General features: G+C 34.6%; 1 protein-coding gene across 5 annotated transcripts in view; it reads left to right on the top strand.

Moving 5' to 3' along the window:
- The window catches only part of LOC106878937 (DNA replication ATP-dependent helicase/nuclease DNA2), a 46,535-nt gene that overhangs the window by 24,839 nt on the left and 6,191 nt on the right, over positions 1-15,505 (top strand). For 4 of the 5 annotated variants that reach the window (XM_089350684.1, XM_089350679.1, XM_089350685.1 and 1 more), the window contains exons 17-30: positions 76-196; positions 2,072-2,243; positions 2,518-2,703; positions 3,760-3,864; positions 4,546-4,695; positions 6,730-6,852; positions 7,352-7,431; positions 8,902-8,954; positions 10,172-10,220; positions 10,323-10,438; positions 11,675-11,803; positions 12,566-12,765; positions 13,959-14,045; positions 15,088-15,193. In XM_089350684.1, the coding sequence (XP_089206810.1) occupies positions 76-196; positions 2,072-2,243; positions 2,518-2,703; positions 3,760-3,864; positions 4,546-4,695; positions 6,730-6,852; positions 7,352-7,431; positions 8,902-8,954; positions 10,172-10,220; positions 10,323-10,438; positions 11,675-11,803; positions 12,566-12,765; positions 13,959-14,045; positions 15,088-15,193 (1,677 nt within the window). The remainder of the gene's footprint in view (positions 1-75; positions 197-2,071; positions 2,244-2,517; positions 2,704-3,759; positions 3,865-4,545; positions 4,696-6,729; positions 6,853-7,351; positions 7,432-8,901; positions 8,955-10,171; positions 10,221-10,322; positions 10,439-11,674; positions 11,804-12,565; positions 12,766-13,958; positions 14,046-15,087; positions 15,194-15,505) is intronic. The other variant, XM_089350691.1, reaches the window with a different exon arrangement.

The following is a 15,505-nucleotide window of genomic DNA, read 5'->3' as shown; positions in this document are numbered from 1 at the left end:
ATTAAATGAATTACTGATTTTCAATAAAGGTATTTTCTCTACCTTCCATTGTTTAATTTTTTGTCTCTATTCCAGGTTACTTTGTACACTATGATGATGTCTGATCGCCGAGAAGATCCAAAAGAGGGTTTACTTCTTTACTTGAAAGATCAACCAAACATGAGTCCTGTTTCAGCTGAACATCAAAATAAAAGAGGTATAACAGTAATTAACCAAATGTATTCATTATTATTCATTACAGATCTAAAGATTAATTTTACTTTGCTGACCAATCTAAAATATAGAACTATAACATAACATTTGAAATAACTATATAGATTTTGGTTGATAATCCCAAGACTTAGTTCTTGAGTATGGTAGATTATGTTTTTATGATTCAATCTAAAAAATTAAGTTTCATTCAGTTTATTTTTATTCTTTTACTTGTTTCAGTTATATTAGTTAGGAATTAGAAAGAAGGGGTATGTTTTTGAGAGGTGAAGGAATTTGAAATGCACAAATAACAGCAAAGCTGAAGTTGATTTCCACTTACCACAATTACCCTTTACAACAGCTATAACTAAAAAGATTTGTCGGTCTGCCTCGTGGTCCCAGCAGACAAAATGGAAAAGGCATTACTCCAGAGGATGGTGAGAGAGATGTGCTGGAACAACCATTCTGACTCATGGGGCTTGCACTTGTGGGAAGTTATCTTAGTGAGCAGGGACTGTAGTGTGGTGGCCAAGAAAAATTGAGGTCTCCACTGCACAAGCTTGACCATCTGTCAGAAAGTGGATATGAATTGCAACCATGTTGGGACATTGTCATGAAGGGCTAAGTTGAACAAGCTGAAAGCATGGCTAAGTTGTTCTGGTTATGTGTTTTCAAATATCAAAGTAGCACAACAATATAATCAATACTTTTAGGATCTTGAACTTCTCAGAGGAGATAACAAAAGACCAAGGTGATTAGTGATATGCAATTCTCTAGAAGACCTACCCAACTCAGTGGAACTAAGTTCTGGAAACACTGTGCATGTGTGTGTGTGTTTGTGTGTATACACACTCACACAACTGGGCCCCTTGTCCAATTCCTTCCACCAAGTCACCCCCATTGCCCTTCATCTCCCTAAATGCAACTTTTCCTTGATATTGGCTAATCTTTCTTACTACCTTCAACCATTTCACTTGGTATCCATCTTTCATCTTTAATATTGTCATGCACCCCAAGCCGCCATATCATCTTACCTTCACTACTATAGAGACTCACTCTCCCCATGCACTACACCTACTTCTCTTCTCCCTCCACTCACAACTGCCCAACCTCCTGTCACCCCTCTCTCTCTCTCTCTTCAACAGACTACTGAATTACTTTCATGCATCATTAGTCACTCCTACCCTTTATTCACCATTCACTATATCCACTCCTCAACCCTATCCAGTCTCTACAGTTTTCACCTATTCTTCCCTACCTCTCCTACTTATCATTCAACACTTGCTCATTCATTATATTCACCTCTTTGTCCATTCCCTATCTCTCACTCTCCTATATGTCCTAGTTACCTTCACTCACCCACACTTCCAGTTCTTTTGCCTCCATTCATTTTTACTCTCCTCTTACTTTTGAGAGTTCACATAAACACCTCATCACCTTACACCCTTTAATATGGCTAGCCATGTATCCCCTCTACAACAAAAAACCTGTTCTATTCTGTCATACTTTAATTCCCTCGTGTTGTAGCATAAAGTCTTGTTGTCTTGCAAGTTGCATGGTGACCTCATTAGTGTTGGTAGCACCAAAAGAGCATCCAGTACATGCTGTAAAGCGGTTGGTATTAGGAAAGACATTTAGTTGTAGAAACCATGTTATAGTAGACAGTCAAGCCATTGTAAAACCATCCAGTCCATACCAGCAAGGAACATGGATGTTAAATGATGATAGTTCATATACAGGAATATGGAATCGTTTTTAAAAATAGGATCAAATTGATTACAAACAGAAAAAAAAAATTTACAAACACCAATGTTTTTATATATTTACACTTGAAAAATTTCACTGGTTGCATTTTGTTTTTTTGTTTTTTCATTAACAGGATTAATCCAGCTCAGAAATGAGATTTTGTATTATATACAAAACAGTTTACTTAGAGAAAATTCACTTCCAGAGGATTTATCAAAACTTCTTGGTAAATTACCTGAGCCCATCAACAATGTGTCTGCTTGTAGTAAATGTCCCCATCTTCTAAGCTGCTCTATTTATCAAAAGTAAGTTAATTTTTAATTGAATTTGTCATTTTTACATTCACTTTTCCATGCTTAAATATGTTGAATAGGTCTTTTCCAACACTTGTCTCACATGTTTTGCCATTTGTTGTATTCCTTTGTACTTATAAGGAGAGAAAGTTTGAAAAGTTTGTTGAGGAGAAAGGCCAGCTCAAGAGCATCTTGTTTGCATATTTTGCTTTTTAAATGCATAATTTGTAAATTTTTTATACCACTGAGTATTCTGAATTTTATTGTACTGTTTGTATCTTTCCAGTTTTTCTTCAGATGTTGAGAACATGACTAAAAACCGTAAAGAACTTCACCAAATATCTTTATCTCATTTAAGCCAGTCACATATTATTTTTTTCATTCGCTGGTGTATCATGATTGAATTTGAAAAACAAAGCAGTATCCATGGCGAAGGGATCCGTGATATATGGTGCTCAACTGGCATTGACAGGTTTGTTACAATTATTTATATTTTTTACCTAGGTATAAGACCAGTTATTTTTCAATGTTTAATTCAGGGCTTGTGTTGTCATTGTAACTGTAGCAGCAGAATGCACTGAGTACATTTCATCATGGTATCTCTAAATTGCATGTCATCTTGGCTAATTCTCTTCCTAATCAGTTAAGCTTTGACTCTTCCAGTAACTTTCACAACCTAGTCCATCAGTTTGATACCATTGTAGATTTCTCTCTTCACTCTTGTAGTAGTTGATGAGGACACTGTTATGCCAATCATTCTGTGTGACATCTTCCTGTACTTAAGTTGATTTGAAACATATCACCAGTCTGGAGCCCCATATCTTACTCGGCATATCAATTTCCTGGAAACTGTTCAGAAATATGCAACCAGATGAATATCTGCCATACTCTGAATGTCTTACTTCCCTGGGCATGCTCACATTCAGCTCTGACATCTAGCAACTGACTTTGTTGACACAAGATTACCCACCATCTTTCCAATAACAACCTTGGGCACCCTTTTGAATTCCATATGTCTAACACTTGTGGACATTCTTACAAAATCAAAATACAGCACAACACCCATGACTTTCAAAAACATTTTTTCACACTCAGAATTGCTGAAGCATGGGATAAACTACTCTTATCAGTTTTTAGTTGTTGGGACACTACATTCTTCAAATCTTTCATGCTTCCTGAAATTTGCTATCAGTACACCTGATCTCCCCACCTCACCTTTTTTATTAATGACTCATTCACTGTTCACTTTCTGTGCATTTTTCTATGTACTGCCTCTTGTCTGATCAGTTGTAGTGCACCTGAGCATATTATTATTATTATTATTATTATTATTTATTATTATTATTATTAACAAAATAATTGGCCTTACATAAAATTATGATGGGGTTTTAGCTTAAATATGAACATAAGTTTTATATAATAGCCAGAAGTGATTTCAAGTAATTGGTGCTGAAAGAGTTAAATAATTATATTTATCTTATTTCTCTTTTAAGTTGGTTATGTAATGTTATTTCTTTATGTATTTCAGAGAAAAAAAAGGGGAATGTATTAGCAACCTCCAGTTTTGTGGCTCTCAAACACTCCCTGACACAGAAAAATTTCTCAACTCGTTTAAAAGACACCCATATTCCAAGTAAGATTGTTGTTTTATTACAGGTTTCATAATTAGCTCCTTTGGTTCCAGTTTGTAATATTGGTTTGTCTTCATTACTCAACAAGATGCTCAAGCATTAGTTTGGATTTTCTTAAGCCTTATATTATAGTTTAAAACAGCCAGTTCACTTAGGTACTCCTTTGCTGTGCACCATTTGAAAATCACTGATCTGGATTGAAATAGAATTAAATACAATAAAAAACACCATTTGAGCGTGATCGTTACCAGCGTCACCTTACTGACACTTGTGCTGGTGGCACGTGAAAAAACATTCAAGCGAGGTCATTGCCAGTGCCGCTGGACTGGCTCCTGTGCAGCTGGCACGTAAAAAAACACCATTTGAGTGTGGCCATTGCCAGTACTGCCTGACTGGCCCTCGTGCCGGTGGCACAAAAAAGCACCCACTACACTCTCGGAGTGGTTGGCATTAGGAAGGGCATCCTGCTGTAGAATCTCTGCCAGATCAGATTGGAGCCATCTGGTTCGCCAGTCCTCTGTCAAATCGTCCAACCCATGCTAGCATGGAAAGCAGATGTTAAACGATGATGATGATGACAGCATCTAAGAATCAAGTTAGAAAAAATATTGTTAGCTAATTTGTGTAATTGCTGTTGCTATCAAGGAAATGATTATGATGGATATTTTGTTTTTGTTTTCCAGCTTACATCAGTCTTTTGAACCCATTAATACAGTTGGATTGAATGTTCATGACAGTGTTGCAATTAGTGTTGAAGACAAACAACAGATTGTTATTTGTAGAGGATACATTTACAGTATTTCTGAGGATCATCTTGTTGTTATGTGTGACAGGTATGATGACATTTTGGTTTATGTTTTCTGTCGGTGTCATGGCTATCTTTAAAATTTTACTACTTCATTCTTTACTCTATTATTTATCATAGCAAACAATCTAATGTATTGTAAGTCAGTGCTACCATATTTTATGCAAAGAACATAGAAAAAACAATTTGAAGTAATTATGCTGTGAGGGCATCTGGCTGTTAAAATCTGTTTCAACAAATTCCATCTGACCCATGGAAAAGTAGATGTTAAAATGATGATATTTGATGAGAGAAAGATAATATTAGTCAATGGCTAATATTATTTTTAGTTATACAATCTAGATGTGAAAACAACTTTAGTCTATTTTGATCTTATTAGATCTCTGCAGCAAAGCATAGACTTACCAAAATAGTGATGAGAAAATCATTAAATAAATGTAGTGTTGTTCATGAGCACATTCTGCATAATTGTACGATGCTTGTGCTAGAACTGCAATGCTGCATAATATTGAAACATGGGCTTTAAATGAAGAAGATTTACAAAGACTAGAAAGAAATAAAACTAGCATGCTCTATATATATTTAATGTTAGTGTGCATGTATGCCAGAGTACAAATGAACTAAGGAAAAAAAACTGGGTATAAGAAGAATCAAATGTAGTATGCAAGAGAGGAGGCTGTGCCAGTACAGGTATGTGAAGCATATGGAAGATGATGGCTGTATACAAAAGTGCCAGGCATTCCAAGTTAGTGGAACTTGTGAAAAAGGGAGACCAAGGAAAATTTGAGATGAAGTGGTGATGGCTGACCCGAGGATGTTACATGTCATTAAGATGTCAAAGGAATGTATTGACTGGTGATATGTAATGCTACAGAAGATTCATCCACTCATAGCAGAATGTACCCTTCAGTAAAAGTGTTGTCATCCACTGGTGTCACATAAAATGCACTTGTGCCAGTGCTATGTTAACGGACCCGTGCTGCTGGCACGTAAAAAGCACCCAGCGCACTCTGTAAAGTGGTTGGTTTAAGGAAGGGCATCCAGCCATAGAAACCATACCACAATTGTGGCTCTGTGGTAAGAAGTTTGCTTCCCAACCACATGGTATTGAGTTCAGTCCCACTGTGTGGTACCTTGGGCATGTATCCTGTTCTATAATCCTCAGGCTGACCAAAGTCTTGAGTAAATTTGGTTGAGGAGAAACTGGAAGTAGTCTGATGTGTGTGTGTATGTGTATATGTATATATATATATATATATATATATGTATATATATATATATATATATATATATATATATAAAGTGTGTGTGTGTGTGTTACTGTCTCCTTGCCTTGTCACTGTTTTGTAAGCAGTGTCTTTCAATTCCAATCTTCTTTGAGTACTAATCATAGGTAAAATCTTACCTTGTCAGGAAACAGGTGAGGGTTGGTGATAGGAAGGGCATCTGGCCATAGAAAATCTGCCTCAGTAAAATTCCATCCAACATATGTGAATATGGAAAAGTCAATGTTAAGTTGAGATGATGATAGGCCATTACAGAAATAAAAAATGATTTGGAAAAAAAAGCAAAAAGTTTCAGTGACCACAACATTAAGTTATAGAAATGTCATACTGTGTAAAGGAAATCTTTATCTAGTGAAATCGTGTTACCACTAATGTATGACAAATTATTTCAATATTTTGGTTTAAATGTAAAGAGGTACATCCATGCAATTCGGGTGTTTTTTTCTCATGAATGGGTTAAAGCAAAACTAAAATTCGTTTGACTACTGCCAAAGTTATTCAATTGTGCTCCAAGATAAGATACACCCACTATCAAAGTTATTCTGTTGAGTAGATAGTAGCTATTAATCTTCAGTTTAGATATGAAAGAACCAGTTACATTTATAATTATAATGTTAGCGTCATGTCTATAGGTGGCCTAGTCTTCCCAAGGAACTGTGACATATATGATCTGATTGACCCAGACCACAAAAGAACAGAACAAAGAATAACTAACTAAAAGTTTCAGAATCCTTTTCATTTACATAATGACATAATTTCATTCATTTTCATTCCAGGAGCTTTGATGACCACCTCAATGTTAATACAGAAATTTTCAAAGTCGACAAATGTTCTGACTGGGAGAATTGGGGCACATGCTATAATAATCTGATAACTTTAATGGCAAATACTGCTCACAGGTAAAAAAGTTTTGTTATTAAAGTTTTCTTATCCACTGATAGAGGTCACAAAAGGTAGTTTTATATTGATGTTTCATATAATGTAAAACTGCATTAGCTATTGTTGGCATTGTTAATATATTTGTTCGTTACTGTTAACATTGATATTTTGTAGAATACTGAAGTCAGGTTTGTTTACTGTAACACCTAACATCAAATGAAATTACAAGTATAATATAGCATTAAAACAGTAACAAAGATGCCAAAATATCAAAATTCTTCTCTTGTCTGTAGTTTACATAATACAATTTGTATATCTTTCTCAGCAGTCTCTCTTTCTGCAGTATATGTTCTGCCATTACTCTCCTTTTTTTTACTGTTTTTCTGTTGCTGAGCACTTACATGTCTATACACAACATCTATTTTCATAATATATATAGACTTTATATATTTTTCATAGTATTGTGTAAAATGTAATTCTTGAGTAAATAATTTAATCAGTAACATGTCTTATTTTCAGTGAAAGATTAAGACAATTGATAATTGACCATGAAAAACCTAGAGTGCATTCAACATTAGGAAAAAGCACTGTTCAGAAAGGTAAGATTTTAAATCACCACTTTCTAAAACTTGACTAAGAATGAAGAGCACCTGTTCATTTTTTTTTTTTTTTTTTAATAAATTGAAGCTTATTTAGGCTTATTTTACCTTTTTATTTTTTATTTCGTATTTTTTCTAGGATAGCAATTTGTATGTCCTTTCTTTGGGTAGCTTTCTTCAGCACCCAATCATAGGCCAGGGCAAATACAAGTGATAGAAAGCATTCTCAGTGTACTTCTGTCAGCATTTTGAATCAGCTGCTAGTACTTGTTTTCAGTCTTGACACAATATTTTCTGTTGGCATGTTTGATTTCCATGATAACAACTTTAAGAATGCTACATTACTAAATGAAGGTTTGTGTATGCTGTCAAATACCTTGTTGAAGTCAGATGCCAAGTGGGGTTTAGATCTCTACATTTCTCAATGGCAGTGCCTGAGTATGTTGACTGAAATCTTGCTTATCATTACAGTTGGTTGTTGAGTATATTTTACATGTGGATTAAGATTAACTGGCAGTTAATCTTCAGTGGGATGTTTTGCTGCTATGCCACATTCTTACTAGTTTGAATTGAGGAAACGTTATTTACTACTTGTCATTTGGTCTTATAACTTAATCTTGTTTCATTAGTAAAACATTTTAATCTGTTATAACTGATGTGCAATGTTTTGTTGTATTTATTAGATATTAGTCAAGTCAGAAAAGATGTAATTATCATAATGAGTATAATAATCATAATTAGGTGTACTACAGAAATAAATCAAGTAGCAGTGAGGGGAGATACAAGAGGATACATGGAAAATTTAGGAAAAAGTGGGGGGAAAAAAGATCTGTTAGTTACTGTCAGTTTACCTGAAGTAAACTTTACTCAAGTAACCTATGATCAAAAGCCTTCCAGCTTGGACCGTCTTGTCTTTTTTTCTAAGCATATCATATCTAGGAGTGTCTTTTTTTATTAAATGGCCAAGTAAAATTTGGCAGATATTTCTAGCAAATCAAGCAACTATATACATGCTCCCTTGTTAGCTTGAAATCTGATAAATGCAGGTAACAATTGTCAAGGATTGAAGATATGCATGATTCTAAAAGGAAAAGAAATCATATTCTGCACCTGTCAGGTTTTATTTGTTACTTATAAATGATGTTTACCTGCATTTTCTGTAGCTTAGGTACATTTGAAAAGGATATATAATGAGTGTGCACCAAAAAGAAACTAGTTTGTTGTTGTTAAGTATAAGAATAATAGTTTGGGTATTCTGAGCTTCTAAAGGTTTTAAACTTGGTTTATTCATAAGGTATTATTTGACTAGCTTTAGTTTCCTTCAATGCTAACTTTTTGAAATATGCCTACTCAGTTGAGAGAAAACTTAGAATTGGAGCATAATTATAAATCCTTGAGTGTTTTTTTTATTTCTTTCTCCAACTGTTTTATTAACTTAAATTTTTATTTCTCCCTTTTTTTTTATTTTAGTTAAATCTATTTTCAAGCCTTTAAACAAACTTCAAAAAGTGGCACTTTTAAAGGTGAATCTATGATTTTATCTTCCTTTTCATTGCTTGTTTTCTGAATCACTTCCAGTGTTGCTCACATTGTAATCATTATGCCACCAGTACAATCATCAGCACCACTAACATTATTTACACTCTTAGTTCAAATCTCATCATTTCAGGGTCAAATACTGGAGTTGATGTTATCAACTATCCCCCTCCCCCTAAGATTGTTGGCCTTGTGTAAAAATTTGAAACAATTATTGATTGAATTACCATTTTTCCATAATAGCATTGATTGAATAGATTTGTTGAAAATAAACTATTGTCACACTAAGTTCCGCTATATTGGAATGTCTCTGCAAATCTAAGTATTTTAATAGATTATTTGTGTAAAGATTTTGCAACCTAATTAATTTTAATGCTGATATATCAATGAAGAAAAAGTGCTTCCTGTTTTTTGAGTGGCAAATTATTATAAGGCTATTGACTTTTGACTTAAAAATTTGTATTCCACTAGACAAAACAATTCTAGATACTTCAGTTTATAGAACAGCAGCAAGCTTTGCACAAGAATATTACCTTGTGTTTTATTCAGACACATTTTGATCAGCTGTATCATTTTTGTGAAATAGCAATTCTTTTTGATCCCTGTCAAAGTAGGATCGTGTTTCTTGTTGAATAACATAACACAGTACTTGTGAATGCATTACAAGCCAACAAAGAAGCCTGTAGTCTGTTTCTTGACCTAGCTAAATGTCCCTCGAATTGCATCTGAATTTTATTTCAAAAGGGATAAAAAATATATTGAATAATGTGACCTTGCGATAGATAAAAAACAAAAGAGTAAAGATGTAGTGCTTCACTACTTGATGATGACCTGGTGCTCTGTCAGTCTTAATACTTAGTTTACTAGCTGGCTTGACTGGAACAGCATGAATTGAAGTGCCTTGACTAAGAGTACATCTTGTTCGTCACATTGGAAATGAAATCCACAAGCTTATGTATGAGATCATAGGTAAAATTGATTGAAAATAACTTGAAATGATCAAGGTTGGATCATAGGCCTGCTTTATCAGGGCTGACCTAGATCTAAAGTACAACTTAATTCTTGTGGTAGGATTCATATAGACTACTCTTTGAACTAATAGTTTTAACATTTTAAAGCTTGTCACTGTTATTCTAGCTTAGCTAAATATCAGCTTCATCACTGATGAATCATCTGCTCTAATGGAAATTTATCCTATTTCTAGGTTTTCATGAGTGAAGACTATGTCGTTATCTGTGGTTATCCAGGGACAGGTAGGTAGACAGATCTTCAATGTTTCTGTGTCTGTAATCCCACCTTTGTTTGGATACTTCTTCAGATTAAACTCTAACACTTGCTTTCTTTTTCAATTTCAGGGAAAACTTCCACTATAGTTGCCCTCATTCAGATGCTAGTTGCTAGTGGTATTTCAATATTAGTGGCCAGTTTTACCCACTCTGCTGTTGACAATATACTTCTTAAACTGAGAAAAGTATGTTTTTTTTTTCTTTTTAATGGAAATTTGCAATTTTTCAGATATTATTTTTTGATCTTTGGCGATATGCTGTGCTTGAGATATGAAATTTTGGCTAAATTACTTACTGTATATGTGGAAGAGAGTGAAGGTTTGAAGCCAAGCAACCAAGTAGATGAAATATCGTAATGCTACCTATTTACTTCAACTAATTAATCTGTGATTACTGGATTATTTGATTAACATTCCTTTTGGAGTTGTAATATGTTACCACCACAGTATTTCACTGTAAAGACAAAACAGCATCTGTTTAGAAATCTCATGTCAGATATTGCAGTTAATGTTTATTGATTTGACACACTATTTGTACTCCAATTACAAATTCACACATCAGTTGAGGATTGCACCATGTGAATTCAATCAAGCAGTAACTGCACTGAGTAAATGTAGAGTGAATCAGCACTTGACTCTGAATGAATATAAATTGTACATGTATGGTGTGTGTCTGTATTGTTATCACTTTTGCATCCACTTTTTATGTTTTCACTGGTACTGTTCATCTTGCTTATGAGTTTCATTTTTGGTTTGGCTTTGATGGCTGGATGTCCTTTCTAATGCCAACCACTTTATGCTTTTTTTCATGGTGCCATCCTTGGAGGTGTCATGTCCTCGACAAGCTTAACAGTTCCTCTTTACTTAACACTTTATAGAGTGTACTAAGTGTATTCTTTTCATGGCACCAGCACTACAGAGGTAGTCATGTCCATGACACAACTAATGGGACCCACATCTACTAACTCACCAAAATCCCATTGTGCTATACCTAGGGCAAGTGTCTTCTGCTATAGCCTTGACTTGACACCTGATGAGTAAATTTGAGAGATGGAAACTGTTGGAAGCCTGTCGTATATGTGAAGTGACTGAATGCTGACAATTCATGGTTTTGTTCAAGTGAAATAGTAAATGATGTTTACATACTTTATTGAGATTATGACCAATCACTCTGCAGTTTTGAAGACCAGTGGAATATAAATCCCAGTACTTGGAAAAAAACAAAAAGGTTGTCAATGGGAAAAGCACTTCTAACCAATGCCAACATGGAAAATGGATGTTACACAAATGAACAGAAATGTTATCTAAATGTTGACAAACTTCTATTTCTCTGTTAATTCCTATAACCAGTTTCTAATATACTTTTTTTTTTTTTTCAATATACATGTTCTAATCTTTGAATTACATTTTTGTCCTTTTTAGGAAAAAATCCAGTTTTTACGTATGGGCCGGAAGGATCGTATCCACCCTGATATCTACCCTTATTCAACAGATGAACTGACTAAGAATGTGAAATCTGTGCAGGAATTGAAAGCTGTATATGAATCCATTGTAAGAATATAGATATTTGTCCAAGTATTTATCAAGAGAAAATACTCAGAATTACCAGTTTTATTTCATCATAACTCCTAATTCTTCAGCCAAGAGATTAATGCTCTCTTCTCTTAGCTCGTGTGTGACTTTCCTGAGAGCACAGTGAATTTGATTACATACTCAGTATTTGGGGTTTTGAAGATAGTGACTGAATGGCATAAATGGTAGTGCAGCAGACCAAATACATTGCAGTGTATGTTTGTCTCTCACCACCACTTGAGAACCAGTGTTAGATCGTTTATGTCCTCATAACTTAACAGTTTGGCAAGAGACCAACAAAATAAGTGCCAGACTTTAACAAAAAAAAAAAAAATATGTACTGGGGTCAATTTATTTGACTAAACCCTTCAAGGTGGTGCCTCAGTTTGGCTGCAGTCCAATGACTGAAACAAATAAAAGATAAAAGATAGAATATATGTAGTGACGCTAATTATGAACATCATCAATATAGCTGAAGAGAAAATACCTTGGCATCGAAAAACTTTGGTCATTTGAGATTATCCAAACAATTTGTTGACAAAAAACTTTCTCTGGAGAGAGTTTAAAATTTTAAATCAGTTTATAACACAGTGTCTGTTAGATTTTAACTTGATTAGAAAAACGTTTTACTGAATGAAAACAGAAATTTAACTTGATATTTTTAATTGAAGCTTAATATTTTATTTTCTGAGCTCTTGTACAATGTTTTGGTAAACTGTTTTCCTTTATTTTCTTCCCCAGAATGTTGTTGCAACTACATGTGTGGGCATGTCCCATACACTCTTTTCTCAATGTCAACGTCAGTTTGATGTCTGTATTATTGATGAATCCTCTCAAGTGATGCTGCCCATGTGCCTTGGCCCTTTATTTGCTGCCAAAAAATTCATTTTAGTTGGAGATTCAAAACAACTTCCTCCTATTGTCCAAAGCGATCAGGCCAAGTAAATAGATAATTTTTCAAAATTTATACAAAATATCTATATCTATCTATCTATATATATATATATATACATGTTTTTTGATTTATAACTACTTCTACTCATTTGCAATAAAGTGTAGTAAGTAATTCAGCTGGTTATTTTGGCGGGTAAAAAGCATGTTTTTGTGTGTGTGCTTGTGAGTGTTATTGAAATGACACTGAATGCTGAAAAATGTTTTATATTGGCCTTGCTTGAGGCTGTGGTATTATGTAAGCAGATGCTGCTTTTGATAATGTTAGAAATGTTGATAGGAGAGTGTAATAAGTGGAGAGTCTGTGTAGGGGAGCATGCCAAATTTTGGGATACTACAAAAAATTCTCTTTTTTTTTTTTTTTTTTGAAGAGATGTTTTAGATTTCTTAACAAAGAAAATGAATATTTTCCTGCCTTTTCATAGTTTAGCTACCACAATCCAGAACCATGTTCTGTGGGTTATTGATGTCCTGTTCTTAATCTTGCTACCATAATAGCTTTAACAGATGAAGTGAAGAGGCAGTGTTCCAATCATGATTTCATTATTTGTGCATATTAAATCTCAGAGTTGTGGACTTTGGTGTATTTAATCTAATTCAAACAAATCTAAATCTGTAATTGTTCTATACATCTCTTACATAAATTTTAACATCATATTTGTTTCTGCCATTCTATACTAACTTGGTAAAGAATAAAAACCTATCATTAACAATGAGGATTTAGTGTTGTAGGAATGAAGATGGCAGTAGTGAGTGAAATGTTGCTGCTATAAATAGTTATAGATAAAATACTGAGGATTGACACTCTTGAAATATTGTAATGTAGTATGGGAATGATGTGTAGTTCAGCATAGATACATTGCTTGTGAAATGGTTTGAATATTTGGCAGCTGTTTAAATCCTGCTTGGACCAACTTTGCCTTTCATCCTTCTAGGGATGATACAAAGTACCTGCTGCATATTGAGGTTGATTTAATCAATGCCTCAACTTACTCCAATAATTCCACATAAAATTTTTTCGTTTTTTTTCATCCATAACGATTTCATTCTTCATATTAATACCACGTCAATGTAGAAAATATAGTGGTGCTTTTGATGAGGGTGTATAAGGTGGTTGTGGTGGTAATTCTATAAAACGTTTGCTAATAATTCTTTAAACTTATTCTATTTTTACATTTTTCAGGAGTTTAGGCATGGACAAAAGTCTTTTTGTAGAGCTTGAAGATAAGGGTGCAACTGTGCAGCTAAATCTTCAGTATAGAATGAACAGGTAATGCTCTTATATATATATTGTATTTGTATATACGTACCAAAGCATAATTCAACTTTTATCCCTGTATTTACTACCATTGTATGCATAACCTAGTGTTTAAGGCATACACTCTGCAATCACATGGTTCCAACTTTGTTCTCTTTGTATGTCATCTTAGACAAATATCTTCCCATGGAGGCAATGTGGCCAGTGCCAGTGTCGTGTAACTAGCACCCATGTCAGTGGCATGTGAAAGTACCTTTCGTGCGCTGGGCCTCATGGAGGCAATGACCGACAACTTTGACAATATGCTGTGTTTGAGAAGAAGCAAAGTGAAATCGTAGTCGTGGTAGATACTGGTGGTACGTAAAAGCAAAAGCACCCATTACATTCTTGGAGTGGTTGGCATTAGGAAAGGCATCCAGCCGTAGAAACCATGCCAAATCAGGCTGGAGCAGCCCTGGTCAAACCGTCCAACCCATGCCAGCATGAACAACAGACGTTAAATGATGATGATGATGATACTTTTGGACAATGCAAGTTTTGTGAGTGAAATTGGTTAGCTTGTACCTGTGCAGAAACCTATTGAATAGACTACAACTACTTTTAGTTGGTAGACTTAATGTCAATGCTAAACCCAATTTAATACTACCATTTGTCTTGCCTGCTTTTGCTGAAGTTTATGTTGTTTGAAATTAAGCTTGTTTTCTGGTTTCTTCCTCCCTTTCTCTACCAGTCTGTAAGGCCATACAAATAAGTCAAGATTATTACTATTCTTGCATCAGTATCATCATTTAACATCTACTTTCCTTGCTTGCATGGGTAGGATACTTTGACAGGGAACTGGTGAGGTACAGAGCTGCATCAAGCTCCAGTGTCATCTTTGGCATGGTTTCTATAGTTGGATGCCCTTCCTAATGTGAACTGCTTTACTATGTGTGCTGGGTGCTTTTTTCATACCACTGGCACACTGACTCAACACATTCCCCCACTCCCCACCTCCAAGAAAAATTGCAAGCTGTGGAAGAACACTTAAAGACTACTTTTTTTTTCATTGCAGAGAGATAATGTTACTGTCAAATGAGCTGATTTATGAAGGATGTCTACAGTGTGGTAATGAAGAAGTAGCAACACGAACCATTCAACCTTCTAAGTGTGTTAAAAGGGTGTGTCTTTTTCATTTTCTGTGTAAATATTATCTTATCCTTTGTAGAGTTATTTTAACTGAAGCAGGTTACAAACAGCAGTTGCTAATATATTCCATTCCTTGTTTAGTTAAGATATTTTTCACATTTTAGTCTGAGGAGAAAAAGCAATGATGCTTTACAGCTTTTGCAGAGCTTTCCGGGTTAGCAAAATTGATATAGTTGATATGACGTGACACTTCATTCCTTCCTAATCATGCATTATTCACATGTATCCTAAACCTGCATTGATTTCATAAATGTAGTCTTTGAGGACTTCCATACTGTAGGAAG

This window comes from Octopus bimaculoides, chromosome 1, assembly GCF_046866305.1.
Source record: "Octopus bimaculoides isolate indiv1 chromosome 1, ASM4686630v1, whole genome shotgun sequence".
In the NCBI taxonomy this organism is placed as follows: Eukaryota; Metazoa; Mollusca; class Cephalopoda; order Octopoda; family Octopodidae; genus Octopus; species Octopus bimaculoides.
The sequence above is the reverse complement of the archived record's forward strand: the minus strand, read 5'-3'. Positions and strand labels throughout refer to the sequence as shown.